A 20,412-nucleotide genomic window follows, 5' to 3' on the forward strand; every position below is an offset into this window, starting at 1 on the left:
TTCTCAAGTGCTTTTATTTTAGTGTCCATAGATGTAGTTGAAGTTTCCACTCTAGCAATTCTTCCTTCTGCCTCATCAACACGTTTGACAACCCTCTGTAGTTCAGCTTAATGGCCTGCTATTGCTTCCAAGACCGTTCTTATCTTAACATCGATCACTTTAGTAATGTTATCAGTCATCTTTTGAATCACCAGGTCCATTGTGCCTGGATCCGCAATTGTGCTAGCTTCGCTAACGTTAGCTAGCTCCTCCTGCACATCTACAGGGATGGTGGTTTTGGTTGAGTTCTTAGTAGTTCTGTTGGGCATGTTGTCGGAGATTTTTCATAAATAGCCGTCAAGATTCATTGTAGGATAACTTATTTAGCCAATTCTACCACTTTTTCAAGCTAGGAGATTAATGTAAAAATATAAATTAACGAATGCCACGGGAGCTCGCTGAAACACAGTGTTCTCTCTACGGCGTCATTTTGTCCCCCTAAACAGACTTTTGGGATATAAACAAGGATTTGATCTAACACAATGACCATTCATGTTGTAGCTGGGACCCTTGGGATTGCAAACAGAGGAAGATCTTCAAAAGAAAGTGATTTATTTAATCGCTATTTGTGATTTTAAGAAGCCTGTGCTGTTTGGAAAATATGTTGATGTGGGGCGTCGTCCTCAGACAATTGCAAGGTATGCTTTCGCTGTAAAGCCTATTGTAAGTCGGACAACACAGTTAGATTAACAAGAATTTAAGCTTTTAAATTATATAAGATACTTGTATGTTCATGAATGTTTAATATTAGGATTATTTATTTGAATTGTGCGCACTCCAATTTCACCAGATGTTGTCGACTGGTGTCCCGCTAGCGGGATGCCTATCCCTAAAAACCTGTTTCCACTTTGTCATTATGGGTTATTGTGTGTAGATTGATGAAGAAAAACATTTTTTAATCCATTTTAGAATAAGGCTGTAACGTGGAATCGTTTTGGGGGGAAAAGGGGGTCTGAATACTTTCCCGAATGCACTGTATGTAGTATGTGCTATGTTCTCCCTGACTGTGTCTCCTGTTCTCTCTCTGTCAGCTGTATTGACGAGTGGTTTGAGGTGAACAGATCGTGTCCAGAACATCCCTCAGACTAAAGGGCCTCGCTACTTTTCTCCACAGGTAAATTATATATTAATATGTATTTTCTTCACAGGTAAATTCTATATTAATATGTATTTTCTCCGCAGGTAAATTCCACATTTCCTGGGTGTTGTTGATGTTGATGCATTATTGTGATAAGTCACTTTAATATTCTGTGGGAAACTTAAAGGTTTCTGCCGTAGAATTCCCCAAACGGAAATGCAGTACTGTATTGACACAAAACAGGAAAAATCTGATACAGTATTATACCCTTTAGTTCAGTCGAGTTCTTTCTTTCTATTGTTCTGTTTCAGCATCACATCAGTTTATTCAGATTTCTGTTGTTTTCCCTCGCTGCAGGTTTCTTACTTCCTCGATAAGAAGAGTGATCTGTTCCAATAACAACAGTCCTCAATGTGAATCCCATCCCCTTCCCTGTGACTCTGTGGCCAGTACAGAACTGACCCCTGACCCTACCCCTCTACCCCCACCACCTCCAGTATGTCTCAACAGCCCTCAACACCTCCACTCAAACCAGTCAAGTACCGCAGTGTGCCAAATCTCATTAAAAGCAATTTTCAGGGAAACTACATTTAATGCTGATCTATCTCTTTATCTTCACACACACAGTTTGCTCCAAGACAAGACCAGACAGACACAAACTCACAAATGCACACTCACAAATACAACCAACCTCTGCTTTGTCCTCAAAGACAGACAGACAGACAGACAGACAGACAGACAGACAGACAGACAGACAGACAGCATGCTTATCCGACAGCCTGATGTTGAGGGAAGACACCACCTCTTTTGCACAACTATCCAATCAGGAACATCTGTTGCTCTCAACACGCCCTCTCACTCTCTGCTGCATCAATGGAACGGCTGTATATGCCACCCACAGACATTTTGCATTCCATCCCATTGGCCGTGCCTCAGTGATTGTGCTGCTGTGATTGGCTGAGCTCCAGGGCTACTGTGACTTGGAATTCCCTCCTCCTGTGTTATTGGGCAGCAGATTCAGGTCTCCTCCCATCTGTTTGGTCTGAGTGATTGTACACCTGGACATTTTGGGGAGCAAGCTGAGGGGAGAGGGGGAAGTCAGTTCTCATCCCCCTCTCCCACTCTTTCCCCATCCTCACCAACTCTGTCTACCAGTGCCTTCACCTTCGGATCCTGGCCTACCAAGGCAGAGTCAGGACAACAGAACAGTGTGAATGGTAGGTGGGGGACAGAGGGCAGGAGGTCAGGTATCTGTCTATATTAAATCCTCCCTCCCTAACCCTTCTCCCTGTGTGTTGTTGACTGGATGACGACAGACGGAGAGAGACCCAGCAGAGAGCCAGACTCAGCTGAATGTGAAACTCTGCTTAACTCTAACCTTTACTCCACTGGGACATGCTGCTAGCTGCTAGCCACACTGAAATTAGAAGTGCCCTGCTATATGCTGTCCCACCCCATGTTTCTCACGCTCTCCTTTCCCCTGACTAGCTATCTAACTCACAACCCTTCAATGCCTCTGTGGTAGCAACAAGACGTGAACTGGACTGTGCTACCAGAAGCGTGTGGCTCGGCTAGTGGCAACTACAACTCCCAGCAGGCACTTCTCTGGAGTGAGAACGTTAATCTTAGTTTTTGTAGCAGCAATAGCTGTCTGACTGGGACATGAGGCCCTCTGTGCTTAGCCTGATTCCCAACTGAATTACTGTGTTTCACTGTGTTTTACTGTACATCTTCAGTTTGGCAATTGTAAAGAGGAGCATTTCAGTTGGGATCCAGGCTACAATGTGCTGACCCCAGATCAGATATCCCCCTCCCCCAGGGGCCCGTTGACATTATGTGGTGTATATACTCTAGCCTTCTACAGGGTTCACACACCCATCCTCTTCTCTCACTCACTCACTTTGACTTTTAATCTTTATTTATCATCATGAGACTTAGCAGTTATTATTATGCAAATGATTTTATTTTAAGTGTGCAGGTTTTGACATAATGGTGTAATTGCATATCTGTGTATGTATGTGTGAGTTGTAGTGAAACTAAGTCGGGCCTTAATGCAAAGAGAATGACATGAATAACTATGTCTTCTATTCATGTTTGTCCATTTCAGTGCTGTTTCAAATAGCTGCCTGAGCTAGCACACTTTTTACCCAATCATAATCATCTACCATTCAATCTATCACAGTAGAGGTGAGAGGGCGGGGCAGGAAGTAGACGATTGGTGGAGCTCCATTTCAAAGCCAATCAGAATAAGGGGAAGACTGATGTCTTCAAAAAAGTTATCATTAGAATGTTGGATCCCCTGAAACTTTGTCAACGTGTTTGAAGGTTTTACACATTTCCTATCTAATACATTTCAGCTTCCAGCAACCCTGTGTTGTAATATTTAAACAAGGCCTTGCTGTTGTTCTCTTTAATGTTTTGAGAGCTTTCCCAGGATGTGCTGCTAACGAGTACACAAGTATAGTAGACCTCCATCTTCACCATTGGGTTGCGAATAAGGGCAGAGTAAGAAACTGATAGACAAAAGGCTTTATTGGCTATGCTTTTCACAATCATTGTGGAGGTTTTTCATCTCCACAGTTTAGGGATTTTAGATTATAGTATATTATTATGACATATCAAGGAATAAGATCAATAGTATTTATATTGGTTGCCCAATTCAAACCAGTCAGACAAATTAACAAAGAGCATTAATAGGGGATCTGGGTGTTATGGTATGGATATACTAAAGATAGTGTTACCATGGCTACTGGGTCAGTTACACCATATTAACTGTGGTTTCTCCAAAAGTGCCATCATCATGCCTTTATAACATGCTGCTAACAATTTATTTTTCAAGAACTACAGTGAGGCATAAAGCACTTTGGAATTGGGACAATAAAAATCCCCCACCCAAATGGACTGTTTCCCCATTTGTCATCATGTACTATAGCTAATAAAGTTTAATCTAAATCCAGATGGGAGTTTATCCTCATTGCACATCAGTGAGGGAGAAACTAGAATATCTGGTCTGAAACTAGAATATCTGGTCTGAAACTAGAATATCTGGTCTGAAACTAGAATGTCTGGTCTAACCGCATGGTTTGTCCCATGGCTACTGTACTGTAAGTGTATTGAAATGTTGTCGAATGGCTCACGATTGTGAAGCATACTACTGTATGTGTACAATATGCCCTTATTGTCATGGGTATGTGTGTAGCACGAGGATCCTCCCTAGCTAGCCTACCAGAACAGCCTTATATGATCTACTGTAGCTAGAATCAGTTTTAAATCACATTTGACCCCCATTTCAGTTTTGTTAGTCTTTTATTTTGGATGTTTGAGTTTCTTTGGGGGGCGAGTGGGGAGGCAGCCTAGCACCTAAACTGATTTCGTTATGTTTTTACTGTAGAGAATTCAGTTTGGATGTCAGGCCAGTGGTAAAGGAGGGGGGTTATATGGTCATTTTGTGTAAATGTTTTGGTTTTGCTGCTTATGCTACAGTTGCCAATTTGAGCCCATATCAATCCAATCGGATCGATGTCTATCCAAATCTACGTGTTGAAAAGCGCCATATGGATGGACTTGTGAAGAAGCAGTGTTTAAAACAGTCAACATATATGAATGTGAGATGTGTTAGAGAACACACATATGTCATCAGGTTGATGTTCCGTTCATGATACTATAATATACCATGACAGCGAACATACTGTAGATGATTATTAGTTGGGGATGAGCTTGCTTGAATGAAGGTGGAGGTGTAGTAGGGCATTCATGTAATAGTTGAGAGGTGAAGGAAACTATTTTTATTTGGGTTATACCTCCCAAGGTACTTCAGAGACAGGCCGACAGTACATACCTAGAATTGTTATTTTAGAAACTTTTTAGACATACAGTATGTTATAACATTCCATTTATGTAAAAATATGTACAGAATTTGAAATTAAATGAGCAACATTTTTGGAGCACATTCTTTTAATTGTACAAGTGTGACTTACTGGTGGATGAGTGTTTCACTTTCAATGCATTATGGCAGAAGCTTTCTCAACAGTCACTGAAAAGTTACATTACCGGTCCAACATTTTAGAACACCTACTCATTCAAGGCTTTTTCTTTATTTGTACTATTTTCTACATTGTAGAATAATAGTGAAGACATCAAAAATATGAAATAACACATATCATGTAGTAACCAAAAAAGTGTTAAACAAATCAAACAACATTTTATATTTGTGATTCTTCAAATAGCCACCTTTTGCCTTGATGACAGCTTTGCACACTCTTGGCATTCTCTCAACCAGCTTCACCTGGAATGCTTTTCCAACAGTTTTGAAGGAGATCCCACATAAGATGAGCACTTGTTGGCTGCTTTTCCTTCCCTCTGCGGTCCGACTCATCCCAAACCATCTCAATTTGGGTTGAGGTAGGGGGATTGTGGAAGCCAGGTCATCTGAATCAGCACCCCATCACTCTCCTTCTTGGTAAAATAGCCCTTACACTGCCTGTTGGGTCATTGTCCTGTTGAAAGGACAATTCTTGTGGCGGTCCTCATGAGAGCCAGTTTCATCATAGCGCTTGATGGTTTTTGCGACTGTACTTGATGAAACTTTAAAAGTTCTTTACATTTTACGTATTGACTGACCTTCATGTCTTAAAGTAATGATGGACTGTCGTTTCTCTTTGCTTATTTGAGCTGTTCTTGCCATAATATAGACTTGGTCTTTTACCAAATAGGGATATGTTCTGTATACCTCCCTAACTTGTCACAACACAACTGATTGGCTCAAATGCATTAAGAAGGATAGAAATTCCACAAATTTACTTTTAAGAAGGCACATCTGTTAATTGAAATGTATTCTAGGTGACTACCTCATGAAGCTGGTTGAAAGAATGTCAAGCGTGTGCAAAGCTGTCATCGAAGGAAAAGGGTGGCTACTTTGAAGAATCTCAAATAAAAAATATATTTTGATTTGTTTAACACTTTTTGTTACTACATGATTCTATAGTTTTGATGTCTTCACTATTATTATACAATATGGAAAATAATGTAAAAATAAAGAAAAACCCTTGAATGAGTAGGTGTCCAAACTTTTGACTGGTACTGTGTGTATAAATATATATATATCTCTTTGGGGGTGGGGGGGGTTGCAGTAAAATCTCATACACCCAGTTACTTCTCTGCAGCTGCTACCACAACATCTATCCTCTGTGATTTAGGTTCCATTTCTGCGGTACAATTGACAAAACCCTTGAATGAGTAGGTGTTCTAAAACGTTTGACCGGTAGTGTATATGGAAGTTGTGTAATGTCCTGTCTTCCTCTATTTGTTTGTTCCTTGTCATCGCCTGCTAACCTATATTCATTAGTCACCATATACCACAAACTGACCATAACATGAATGTCTGTATGTGTCATACAGATACAGTGCTGGCCAAAATACAAGAATAAGGGAATGAGGCAGAGAGTTGATAAGGGAGGTTTGAGAGCAGTGGCCTAATCTCCAGTTAATTGCAGGCACCGCATAAAATTCAGCTTATTTACACTGGGCTCTGTTGTGGTGCAGGAGAAATTCAATACTGCAATTCAGCACCAGTAAAGTATTTCCTTTAGTCGACAAAAGCAGTTTCAAATCAAATCAAACTGTATTTGTCACATGACCCGAATACAACAAGTGTAGACCTTACTGTGAAATGCTTACTTACAAGCCCTTAACCAACAATGCAGTTCAAGAAGAGTTAAGAAAATATTTGCCAACTAAAGTAAAAAATAAAAAAAATAAAGTAACACAAGAGGCTTTATACAAGGGGTACCGGTACCAAGTCAGTGTGCGGGGGTACACGTTAGAGGTCATTTGTACATGTAGGTAGGGGTGAAGTAGCTATGCATAGATCAGGGATGCAAACTGGTGAGGGCCGAAAAAGATGACTCAATTTTTTGCACTGAAACATGCAACTAATTAAACAACAAAGAATATTTACATTATCAGTCTCTGTGTGTAAAATATAAAGTGGTTAATGTGAACCTAACTCACGGCTACAAAATGTAAAGAAAGCAATTCAATGTAATTTATTGCCTAGACTTTACTGCAAACAACAAGTCTTGGGAAAAAACAATACAATATTGCAGTTAGCCATGACAGCCTTTATAATAGAACACTTGTGACCTCACACACACAGCTAAATATTGCACTTTAAAAAAAAAAAACATCTTCACGTAGAAATAGAATGAAACAAACAGGCATTCTATTTTCACTCTATTATAGTGGCCACTATAGTAGACATTGATCAAGTGCACAAGGTTACACACTTGCAAAAATAATGTTCACTGAGTAAAAATGTTAATAATCCCCCCTCACTCACACACAAGTGTTACTGTCAAATTCAACACAACATAAGCTAAATCTTTGGGCTACACTGCACATTATTACAAGTGTACACTTTAAGCCTGTGGACATCTGTTCTACAATGTGCCAGCAGAGCATGATACCCTTTGTTGGCATAATTGATCTCTTTCAGGCAGAGAGTACACCTGGCACACCCCTTTTTATCCACTGTATTGAAAAAGTGAGAAATAGGGAAAGTGTGTGGTGTTCCTTTCACCTCTATAGTGGCATCCAGTTTAAGCCAGACCCAGGTACACTTGATCGCTGAATGCACTTGTTTAACAAGCAACACCTCATTTTCACCTAATTCTCTCATTCTGAAAATGAACCACATGCTGTAGAGGGAAAACCTTAGTTCACAGATAGTAGTTCGTTCGTTAGCTAGTCAACATTTCACACAGATTGCCAGGGTCCAGTAAGCAACAAACGCGTTATAACTTGAACGGCAAGGAGTCGTATACGAGTTAGTATTATAGCGAATTGGTTAGGTGAACGTTACTAACGTTAGCTCTAACGTTAGCTCATCTGATGTTGTCTGACTTTAGTAGCCAGCTAATTTTCACACCATAAACACAATTATTTGATCAGTTAAGTTGGCAAATGTTGCTCAACATTTCTCTGGCTAGCTAACGGGAGAATTCGATCCAGATAGTAAGATACTTAACAATGCCAATACTTGTTCCATCACACTTTCTCCCTCACCTCAAACTTCCCAAATAACAGCTGTTTTTCTGTTACAGCTCATGAAGTACGCTTCATCACCTTATCACCCCCATCTCCGTGGTCAGGCTTCTCACCTAACGTTGCCTCTTCTTTATCGTCCAGGGGATGCGCTGCTGTAACTAACAAACTGCCTTTCTACTCTCCGCGGTCTTTCCGGGGCGTGCGTGCTGATGCTGTCACTAGCAGGTTGGTTGTCTCTTCTCTCTTCAGTCGCGTGCTGATGCTGTCATAGCAGATTGGTTGTCTCTTCTCTCTTCAGTCGCGTGCTGATGCTGTCACTAGCAGGTTGGTTGTCTCTTCAGTCGCGTGCTGATGCTGTCATTAGCAGGTTGGTTGTCTCTTCTCTCTTCAGTCGTGTGCTGATGCTGTCACTAGCAGGTTGGTTGTCTCTCCTCTCTTCAGTCGCGTGCTGCATTCTGTTGTTTTGTGAACGATTGGCTGATCCTTGTATACAGCCAGTATTGTTCCAAACTCGCATCACTCATTCGCTTACAGCCAGTAGTCAAGGCTTTTACCCATATGCCAGAATCACCTAGCTAATACAGTATGTTCAAATATTTACAAAATGCAGTATGCAAGAAAACACACCAAGAACTTCTAAGTTTCGGTAACAGACGTGACCAATCTACACACTCTCCAGCTCAGTTCTGTCTCCTCAGTGGAAGCGTAGCCTTCCCTCAGCCTCAAACAGCTTCTCTTCCTCTTCAGAAAGACGGTTTCCTTTCAAACTGTGGGTAAGTGATGACAGAGCACATCATAATCAGCAATACAATAAAAGACCCACAAGCATTACAAAGTGGAAATGGTGAAAGATGTTTTGAAATACAAATGGGTCTAAGGAATATATCAAATACTATTATTAACCTGATACAAAAAAATGAGTAATGTGCCTTTAAATGAGCGACATTGCGTTACATTGCGTACACTCACCAGATCTCTTTGAGTGATGTGTTGTGGGAGATAGCCTCTGACAGCTGTCTGATTCCATCCACTGTCAGCTGATTATTGATTAACCTGCGCAGAATGGACCAGAGGGATCGCTAGGTTAACAAGCTAACCTTTATTCACTTTCTGGTTAATTCTGAGGCTAAACTTCGTTATTGGTTGTAGGGAGTGTGTTGAGACGGGCCTGCCTTACCAGAGGTGAGAGAGACCCGTGTTGGATCTGATCAGCTCTGCCAGGTCTGGTGCTACATCATCTGACAACTCGTTTTGCACCAACCTAGAACACCACAACACACATTTAAACTGTGTTAACTCCAAAGCACAAATACACATTAAATATCAGAGACAAATACTGTCACAGGAATTTGATGTATGAATAAGATTGTCCTACCAGAAGATTCTGAGCATAGTGTTGCATTTTAGTGCTTCGGCCAAGTGCCTCCCACCTTCTGAAGTGATGCCATTGGCTGAGAGGCTAAGGGAGAGAAGAGCATATAAATATAATTACTTTTAGTAGTACATAAGTATACTGTATTACTTTAGGTAATGATATTACTATGAGGCAGAGTGATATACTGTAAAATAGATACTGTAGTTTCAGTGTTTGTGAGTTAGGGAGTTCAGTAACCCATACTGTAGCTGAATGTGCGTTAGGAAAATGATACACCAATGGGTTATACTTCCTTATTTCTGACCTCAATCGCAGTTGTGGGAGAACTGAAATACATGGCACAATCAGTGCCACATACTTAAGAGAAGTGATAACGATGACATATCTTGCCATCCATCTCACCTGAGGTTGGTAAGACTTGGGTGATTCCTCAGGGCCACTGCGAATGCTCTTGCTCCTTCATCACCAATACTGTTCCCCCACATTCTGAAAAACAGGAACAATCCATCCCATGCACTCTGTTAAATAAATAAATAAATAAATATTGTAATAGTACACTTACCCCACTTCAAAGATAGATGTGCTCTTCTGAATGGCACTGGCCAGATACCTGCCACCCACACTGGTGAACTTGTTGCTGCCAACCCTTTGAACAAATCAAAGTGCCAAAAATAAACATTTTAATTCATACACAAGTAATTATATAATTGATTGGACATACTAATTTACATACTTGACGACTCTTAACTTAGGACATTCCTCAATGATATGAGCAATTAGCTTGGCTCCGATGTCCGTGATGAGATTATTGTAAAGTCTGCAAAATCAAGACAACAGAAATACAGTCACATCATATGAATTTGTCATACAGCATAATAGATTACTAAAGTTCGACAGGCAAGTTGACCCTGATAGACACTGACTCACCCCAAAACCTCCACCACTCTGTGTTTGATAAGCTCCTCAGCCAATACTTCAACGCTGCTGTCTGATATCTGATTGACACACAACCTGAAATGGAAAAACTAATTTAGATGAAAAGTTAGTTTTACTAGTATTTTTTTTTATAGCAGTAAGAAATTATTTGTCTATGTTATTTGTAAACAAGTGCACCTTTCATGTAAACAGTGGCATAAAATACATACTGTTTCCATCTGCATGTATTGTTAATTCCTCACCTCACCACGGTCATTTTACTGAATGAAGGCCTGAGCTGCTTGACCCCATAGTCACTGATGTTGTTGTTGTCCATGTCCACCCCTAGCCTCTTCCGCCGGTGCTGCAGCACAAAGTTGAGGGCACTGCAGTCGCCAGAGAACACATTACAGTAGCCCAGCTTGATGTAGTCAGCTGTGATGCCCTTCGCAGTCAGCTGGGCCACCTCTTTACTTCCTGTCTCGAAGATGCAGCGCAGCATCCACAGGAAGTTGGGCAGGACATGCACCTTGCTGCCCTCCTGCTCTGTGCTGTGGAGTGGCAAGCCGCGGAGGTGGGACCTCACGCTGGTGGACAGGTAGGACTTGAGGACCGCCCGCTTCCTCTTCAGTGGCGCTGGAGGAACCATGTACTCCAGCAGGCCGGCATTGGCCTTAGACAGCAGTCCACACAGGAAGAGGTTGGCGTACTGGAGATGCTCGTTGGTCTTGAACGGGTCCTTTCCCCTGGGTTTGGAGGAGCCACCGATGCAGGGGAAGACACACGATAAACAAGATGTGTTGTCCCTCCTGCTGCACTCGGTGAAGAACTTGAGGATGTTCCCTTCGCTGGCCTGTTCGTCCAGAACCAGGGAGAATGCAGCCAAGAAGGACTGTAGGGTGAGATGAAAGAACTCAAAGGTAGAAGGGTTTCCACAGGCATCGTAGAGGCTGACCGGTCGGAGGAAACCCACCTGAAGGTCGTCCTCAGTCAGGCCACAGGAGGTCACCTCCTCCTGGTCGAACACAAATACTCCTCTCTCCATGCCCAGCAGAGCCAGCTTGGAGAAGGCTGTCAGTGGCCTCAACCCTGCCCTGAAGGTATCAGCGGGGCACCTGGTGTTTCTCGTCAGGAGGCCCGGTGGGGGAGCGGCCCCCCGGCTGAAGAAGACTTCAGAAAGCAGAAGGAATATGCTAGTGAGGGTCACGCAAGCTTCTGGCAACTCAAAGTCGTCATAGACTGAGCTCAGGTGTTTAAAGCTCTTGAAGACGATCCAGCAGAAGAGGGGGATGGAGCAGAGGCCACAGAGGTGGGGGCTGGCATCCAGCTGGACTGAGACCAGGTCCCTGTGCTCCTGCTCTTTGAAGTGTAGGTTGGTGTAGGTTTGAAGGTGGGCCGGAGAGAACCCACGCAGTGCCACCCTCTTACGGATCACCCTGCTCTGGACCTCAGTGCCTGTCCGAGCAGTAAGGACTTTCCGGGAACCATTGAGCAGCTTCCCACAGAGCAGGTTAATGAGCACCAGAAGGGGGTGAGTCCTCTCCTCTGGAGAAACCACCTCAGGCATGTTCTCCAGGTCCAGATCAGCCTGGATCTCATCATAGCCGTCAAACGTAAAGAGAACCTTTTCGGGGAAGCGGAGGATGTAGCTGAACACCTCATTGTCCGCATCTTGGTCGGGGTAGCAGTTGTATTTGAAAAGCAGGTCCCTGAGTGAGATCTCGTCTGTCTCCTTGAATGTGCTGAACATCCTACAGCGGAACTTGAAGAAGAACATGGCGTCTGTCTGTTCCAGCTCCCTATTGGACCACAGCCTCTGGAGCTTCTGGAGGAGGATGGACTTGCCCACCCCAGCGTCCCCCGTGATGAGCACCGTCTCTGCCTGTGGGTTAAAGACACCCTGCTCTCCCAGGAGCTGCTCCAGACCCTCCAGGTGGCCCAGGCTCTCATTGCGGTCATTCAGGAGCTCCATCAGGGTGTCTGTATAGAGCTCCTCCAGCAGGGTTTCCTCTCGCTTGGTGTAGGATGCAATGAAGCGTGTGTCTCGGCCCAGCTCGTGCCTCAGCTTCTCACAGTACCTACTAACTGAGAGGAGGGGGGTAGGGAGAATACACTGGGGTCTCATTCTCAACCACAGATATTCAGCCAAAATATACAGTAGTTTCCCCCGTGATTTTCGAATAGCTTACATTTTCAATGCACTGTATTTTTTTATTGTTAAGTAAAATTCCAATAACACATATGAAGTGCAGCACCATACAGTCTACTGACACACTTACTAGGGTCCGTGTTCTTCACTGGTATGTCCCGTATGAAGTCTGGTGGCTGGTAGTTGATCTCTTTAAGCCATGGTTGGAGGTCTATGTATGCATCATAAACTTTGTAGAGAATATATAGGAAGTATTCACATGCCTGCTCCCCTTTGCTTTGGACCAATTCCAGGATTTTACGCACCTGCGCCATGTCAATCATAAGTAAATCATATTTACTTTACAGTGATTCAATAATAATTTGACAGCTAACAGTTTCCCCCTTTTACACACCTGCACAATGCCAATCATATGTACTTCCCAGTGATTCATATTTAATTAATATTACTTCCCACATTTTGATTAATGTGGCCAAACAGGATTTTTCACAGATAAGATACTGGCAACATACCAAATGCATTGCAAAATCAAGTCTTGTCTTTATACTTTCTCATCTTAAAATCAATTAGTCAATTTTAGTTTGGGCCTAGTAAGCTATTTGTGAATAAAAGAGCATGTCTTTGTGATGGGTACTTTGTCATTTAATGTGTGTTGTCCAAATTGACATGTATCCTCTCTGAAACACTCCTATGGTAAATTACCTGGTCTGTCTTGGTGGCTGAGCGCTGGATGATTTCTGTATCCTCAATACACAGAAAGCCACTTTGTAGGAGGTTATCCAGAATGCACTGCGTGCTCTTCACTTGGGAAACTAGTAGCTCACGGTGCAAGGTGAGCATTTGGACAGTGGACACATGGCCCGTTAGTCCAGCACGGGCTTCTTCGGCACTGGAGCCCATAATATGCATGGCTTCAGCAGCCTCTATTTACTGGAAAATGTAAGAAGTAATTCTAGTCAGATAATCAGTTAGGAGAAAATGATCCAACAGTACGGATAAAATACATTATAGTAGTCTATGGCTATCGCGTACGGTATACGGGCTGCCTATACATACCGTCAGAACCTTTGATAACATTGTTCTTATCCGCGCTGTCGTAGTCCGCGGCCGAAAAACTCGGAAACTACGTCTCTCTTCAAAAACAAACTCCAGTCTTGGTTATTAAACCATTAAATAGCGTGCGACAGGATAATAACAAAACGTTTCTCTATGACCGTTAGAATAGGAATCTAGTATTGTCTCAAACAATGTTAGGAGGGAAAAAAAACACTGAACACAGTACTGGTTCTTTGAGGAAGTGAAACCAAAAACAGCCTCGGATGCGCGTAATTTCGCCTCGAATTGCGTCCGCGCTTTTGGCATGCTGATGTCTGCTTCTTTTTATGCAGGGTTTTCGCCACTTGTAAGTGCTCCACGGTAAATCAGGATTTCCCAAACATGTCCTAATAATTCGAAATATTGCTTAGAAAACCAGGTGTTTTAATCAGCATATGCTTACTTCGATGTCACCTTTCGCCGATTAAAATAATAAAATAAGGTGTTTACATGACCGTTGCATAATATTGTCACAATCAGTTTCATATCAAATTATTACTGTGCATGTAAACTTACTCACTCGTAACCAAAGAAAAAATACGATTTAGCTACCAGTGTGATGTGACACAAACCCATCGTAGCAAATGTATGTCAACTTGCTACTGAGACTAAATGTGTTTTATTTATAATCCGTTTTTTTCCTCAAGCCTCCGATCTATCGTGTTGCATTACTGTTGCCAATTTAACATGAATAGCCCATAGCCTACAGATGACTGTCTTGTCCACTGATTTAATGAAATAGAACCAATACAAATGTTTGTCAGTGTTGGTGTATTCATTTTATAGTTCAATGCACTTGGTAGAAATAAGTACAGCTTCAGAAATTCCCAGTTTAAACTTTACTCTCATGCAGATCCGTCATTGTAAAATAAGAATTTGTTCCTAACTGACTTGCCTAGTTAAATAAAATAAAGGTGAAATAAAATAGAAGATTAGCCTGGGGTTCTTCTTCATGGGCCCCTGAAGGACAGAATCTTCTGATCTGAGGGGTGGAGCCTTTGCTTACTTCACCACAGGTTGTGCAATTATTCCTTGTTTATTTGCTGAGAATCATTTTAGAATACAGAGAGAACATCAGGTCAATGACATGTAGGAGGACTGCAGAGATTGTTAGTGTTGATGGTGGGTGAAGAGAGACTTGCACCAAAATGTTTGCAAGTCAAAGACACAATTTCCTTCACCCAAAGTACCCATTCATGTGCATTTTACATGTCGGCCTATATATTTTATAGGAAGTCAGCTATAGTCATCACTGTCATGACACAGGTATAATGGAAGACCCATTAACTATAATATATAAGAATCATAATGTTAAAACACCATAATCCAATTGATAGCATATTACATGTTACAATTACATTACTGATCCTTGACTTTGGCGATGTCATTTACAAAATAGCCTCCAACACTCTACTCAACAAATTGGATGCAGTCTATCACAGTGCCATCCGTTTCGTCATCAAAGCCCAATATACTACCCACCACTGCGACCTGTATGCTCTCGTTGGCTGGCCCTCGCTTCATATTCGTCGCCAAACCCACTGGCTCCAGGTCATCTACACATTTCTGCTAGGTAAAGCCCTGCCTTATCTCAGCTCACTGGTCACCATAGCAGCACCCACTCATAGCACACGCTCCAGCAGGTATATTTCACTGGTCACCCCCTAAGCCAATTCGTCCTTTGGCCACCTTTCCTTTCAGTTCTCTGCTGCCAATGACTGGAACGAACTGCAAAATCACTGAATCTGGAGACTCATATCTCCCTCACTAACTTTAAGCACCAGCTGTCAGAGCAGCTCACAGATCACTGCACCTGTACATAGCCTATCCAACTACCTCATCCCCATACTGTTTATTTGATTTATTTTGCTCCTTTGCACCTCAGTATCTCTACTTGCACACTCATCTTCTTCACATCTTTCACTCCAGTGTTTAATTGCTATGTTGTAATTATTTCGGCACTATGGCCTATTTATTGCCTTACCTCCCTTATCCTACCTCATTTGCACACACTGTATATAGACTTTTTCTATTGTATTATTGACTGTATGTTTGTTTATTCCATGGGTAACTCTGTGTTGTTATTTGTGTCGCACTGCTTTGCTTTATCATGGCCAGGTCGCAGTTGTCAACGAGAACTTGTTCTCAACTAACCTACCTGGTTAAATAAAGGTGAAATAAAAATAAAATAATAAAATAATGTATCATTTACAATGCTATTGTAACAGTATAGCTTCCGTCCCTCTACTCGCCCCAAACTGGGCTCAAACCAGGGACCCTCTGCACACATCAACAGTCACCCTCGAAGCATCATTACCCATCGCTCCACAAAAGCCACGGCCCTTGCAGAGCAAGGGGAACCACTACTTCAAGGTCTCAGAGCAAGTGACGTCACCAATTGAAACGCTATTAACGCGCACCACCACTAACTAGCTAGCAATTTCACATCGGTTACACTCACCCCCTTTTGACCTCCTCCTTTTCCGCAGCAACCAGTGATCTGGGTCAACAGCATCAATGTAACAGTATAGCTTCTGTCCCTCTCCTCGCCCCAATCTGGGCTTGAACCAGTGACCCTCTGCACACATCAACAACTGACACCCACGAAGCATCGTTACCCATCACTCCACAAAAGCCGCGGCCCTTGCAGAGCAAGGGGAACCACTACTTCCATGTCTCAAAGCGAGTGACGTCACCGATTGAAATGCTATTAGCGCGCACCACCGCTAACTAGCTAGCCATTCCACAGCGGTTACACTGTAACGTGTCTGTCTCCCTCCAGCAGGTGGCGTTTTTTGGTTCTCAATCAGGGACAGCTGTCTATCATTGTCTCTGATTGGAATCATACTTAGGTAGCCCTTTTTCCCTTCTTTCGGTGTGGGTAGTTGACTTTTGTTAGTGGCACTATAGCCCTGTAAGCTTCACGGTTGTTTCTTCGTTTGTTGTTTTGTTGGCGACATTTTCTAATAAAAAGGAAAATGTACGCTCACCACCCTGCACTTTGGTCCACTTCTTTCGACGGCCGTGACAGTCATCACAGGCATCCTCCATTGCCTGAAGAAGGGCCATACGTTCATGGGGTTTGCAATCATACACCTTCCCCCGCCATGCAGAAAACAACTTCTCAACTGGGTTGAGAAATGGGTAATATGGTGGGAGATAGAGAATTGTAAACCTGGCATGGTCATGGAACCAGTTGCGGACCTGAGCAGACCTATGGAAACTCACGTTGTCCCAAATTAGAATATGGCCCTCTCTGCTCTGGCTGAAAAAGATTGTCATGTAAGGTGTTCAGGAAATTAAGGAGATGGGCAGTGTTGTATGGTCCAAGGGTGGCATGGCAGTGGAGGGCTCCATTGTGGCCCATAGCTGTGACAATTTCCCCAATGTGTCCAGGTACCTCAATGAAGGTGCGTTGACCAATGATGTTCCTTCCTCTCCTCCTTGTCTTCGCTAAATTGAATCCAGCCTACTGTGAATATGAGTTCCTGGGGGATGGTACTCCACAAGTCTCTGAAATGACAATAAATACTGTAATTGCTGTATAGTAAAGTGCACTGGCAACATCAATGAGTCTATAATGTTTTAAGAGTGTAATACTTACTTGCACATATTTGTACCGTTTATCCTTCACTCTTTGGGGAATTCCTTTCAAATGGGACTCTGTAGATTTGCTTCATCCGGAAATTGATGATTGATAATTTCACTAGGATGTTATGGAAGATGGCAGGGTTTTCAATAATCTGTTGTTGGATTTCCCGTTGTCTTAAGGAAGATGGCAGGGTTTTCAATAATCTGTTGTTGGATTTCCCGTTGTCTTATGGCATTATTTTCAACGACTATTTGCACAATGGCAGCATCCTTTTTGTCTGCAAATTGACGTGTTCTACCACCACGTGGTGGTTGTCTTTCAGTTCTACAAAAACAAAATAGCATACAGTACAGTAAACACTACAGTAATACAGTTGTCATGACATTGGCCTGGGGGATAGGTTTATGACAGTCATAAATACCTCTTCCACCCCTTTTACCTCTCTACCCTACTGAGGTTACATTAAAAAAAAATATTGGTTAACATAGAGATTCTGGGAACATCAGTATGTGGGGGGAAAATGAACTATATTCAACCCAGCCCTTTTCCTTTGTGTAACAAGCTGTCATATCTGTTCCGCCCGCTAGGGACGTTTTCCTTTATGACGTAAAGAATTATCCAGGTATAATTCATTCTTTGTATATGTAGTTCTGTGTGATTAATTAATTATTTACTAAATACCTAACCAAACACAATTTTGTATTGCCGATTCAAATTGTTAGCCAGGGTTCTTGCAGATAACCAAGAATTTACAACTTTCAGATTATGAGACTGAAGTAAGATGACGATTGATATTGGCTGCTATTGATGTAAAATATTACTAGATCTTTAAGAGTTTATTCAGAAGATAACAGCTCTATAAATATTACTTAGTGGTGCCCGACTCTCTAGTTAATTACATTTATATGATTAGCTCAATCAGGTGATATTAATTACGGAGAAATTATTTGATAGAATAGCATGTTTTAGCTATTAATCCGGCATAGCAAAAGACACGACACAGTATAAAAGATAAACATGTTACAAAATAGTGTAGTTCCCAATTTCATATATACAGTAATACTTTGTATCCCGTTATAGTATGTATTGGAATCTACAATCTTTACTGTGCTTTATGTTGTACTATTGATTAAGGCCTTGTAAGTAAGCCTTTCAAGGTAAAGCCTGTTGTATTCGGCGCATGTGATGAATAACATTTTATTTGATTTCTTCCATCTCTACCTCTACCTCCACCTCTCCCTGCTAAGTTTACTTCCATTGGTCTCCAAACACAGGAGTACTAACCTGTAGACTTTTTATTCATACCAAATGTCTGATTTCAAAGTGAACATTTATGCAATTAGTGTTTGCACGTGTGAAGAGAGACGATCGCTTCCAAAAATATTGCAAAGGAATTAGTGCTCTTGTTCACCAGGGTAGGGGTTCCAAAGGAGATCCTTACCGACCAGGGGACCCCCTTTATGTCCCGCCTTATGGCGGACCTTTGTAAACTGTGGCAGGTGAAACAGTTGAGGACATCGGTTTACCATCCTCAGACGGACGGGCTGGTTGAGAGATTCAACCGGACCCTGAAGTCAATGCTCAGGAAGGTAATCGATAAGGATGGGAAAAACTGGGATTGCATGTTGCCGTATCTGATGTTTGCCATTAGAGAGGTTCCTCAAGCCTCGCTGGGGTTTTCTCCCTTTGAGCTGGTATATGGAAGGCATCCCCGGGGAATCTTAGACATCGCCCGGAAAACCTGGGAGCACCAATCCACCCCGTATACTAGTGTCATAGAGCACGTCACGGCAATGCAAGACAGGATAGCCACAGTCATGCCCATCGTCAGAGAGCACATGAGACAAGCACAGGAGCACCAGCGGCACACTTATAACCAGCAGGCTACCCTGAGGGAATTTCAACCGGGAGATAAGGTGTTAGTGCTGATCCCCACGGTAGAGTGTAAACTACTAGCCACATGGAAAGGACCATATGAAGTACTGGAGAGAATAGGAGAAGTAAATTATCGGATCCGACAGCCAGGTCGACGGCCCCAGGAACAGATTTATCACATAAACCTGTTAAAAGCATGGAGAGAGAGAGAAACACTAATGGTCACATACCCCACACACACTCAGGAGACAGCCAAAGTAAATATTTCACCCACTCTGTCCCCAGCACAAGTACAGGAAGTAAAGACCCTGATCCAGAAAAACAGAGATGTGTTTTCAGAGGTACCTGGCCGAACTGAGGTTACGGCTCATGATATCGTTTCCCTACCAGGGAGAAAAGTGAGCATGAGGCCATATCGGGTACCCGAGGCTCGACAGGCCGCGATTAGAGCAGAGACAGAGAAAATGTTGACAGCTGGAGTGATTGATGTGTCACATAGTGAGTGGTCTAGCCCAATTGTGATGGTCTCCAAGCCCAATGGGTCTTTGCGGTTCTGTAACGACTTTCGGAAGGTAAATGAAATCTCCAAGTTTGATGCTTACCCCATGCCCCGAGTAGATGAACTACTGGAGAAAATTGGTCATGCTCGGTACATTACGACCCTTGATCTGACAAAAGGGTACTGGCAAATTCCCCTGACCCCCAGGGCCAAAGAAAAGACAGCCTTTGTAACACCTTAACAAGGCCCTAGTTTTGTCGTACCTGGACTAATGTTCAGTCGTGTGGTCATCCAACGGCTGACCCTTGGATGTACACAGAGAGCTAATATTAATAATATGCATGTCAATCTCTCCTGGCTCAAAGTAGAGGAGAGATTGAATTCATCACTACGTGTATTTATGAGAGGTATTGACTTGTTGAATGCACCGAGCTGTCTGTTTGAACTACTGGCACACAGCTCGGACACCCATGCATACCGCACAAGACATGCCACAAGAGGTCTCCACAGTCCCCAAGTCCAGAACAGACTATGGGAGGCGCACAGTACTACATATTCCACATCAAGTAACTGATGCAAGCAGTAAAATTAGATTTAAAAAACAGATAAATACACCTTACGGAACTGTGCGGACTGTGAAGCAAAACAAACATAGGCACAGACACATGCATACATACACACACGATAACATATGCACTATACACACACGTACACATGGATTGTACTGTAGATATGTGGAAGTGGTGGAGTA

General features: G+C 42.6%; 2 protein-coding genes across 2 annotated transcripts in view; one reads left to right on the forward strand and one right to left on the reverse strand.

The window, feature by feature from the left end:
* Positions 1–5,069, forward strand: part of LOC110511937 (E3 ubiquitin-protein ligase znrf2) — a 77,519-nt gene extending 72,450 nt beyond the window's left edge. The window contains exons 4-5 of the mRNA XM_021592615.3: positions 1,071–1,153; positions 1,475–5,069. Of these exons, the coding sequence (XP_021448290.2) occupies positions 1,071–1,128 (58 nt within the window). The 3' untranslated portion in view covers positions 1,129–1,153; positions 1,475–5,069. The remainder of the gene's footprint in view (positions 1–1,070; positions 1,154–1,474) is intronic.
* Positions 5,070–7,138: 2,069 nt separating this feature from the next.
* Positions 7,139–14,664, reverse strand: LOC110511923 (nucleotide-binding oligomerization domain-containing protein 1). The gene is made up of 12 exons (XM_021592611.3): positions 13,657–14,664; positions 13,303–13,530; positions 12,731–12,905; positions 10,715–12,536; positions 10,464–10,547; positions 10,270–10,353; positions 10,099–10,182; positions 9,939–10,022; positions 9,537–9,620; positions 9,339–9,422; positions 9,131–9,214; positions 7,139–8,928 (listed from the first exon to the last, which is right to left on the reverse strand). The coding sequence occupies exons 2-12, from the start codon at positions 13,507–13,509 to the stop codon at positions 8,856–8,858; spliced, it is 2,865 nt and encodes a 954-aa protein (XP_021448286.3). The 5' UTR covers positions 13,510–13,530; positions 13,657–14,664; the 3' UTR covers positions 7,139–8,855.
* Positions 14,665–20,412: the final 5,748 nt, after the last annotated feature.

Source organism: Oncorhynchus mykiss, chromosome 3, assembly GCF_057628025.1.
Source record: "Oncorhynchus mykiss isolate SJ-2025 chromosome 3, ASM5762802v1, whole genome shotgun sequence".
NCBI classification, from domain to species: domain Eukaryota; kingdom Metazoa; phylum Chordata; class Actinopteri; order Salmoniformes; family Salmonidae; genus Oncorhynchus; species Oncorhynchus mykiss.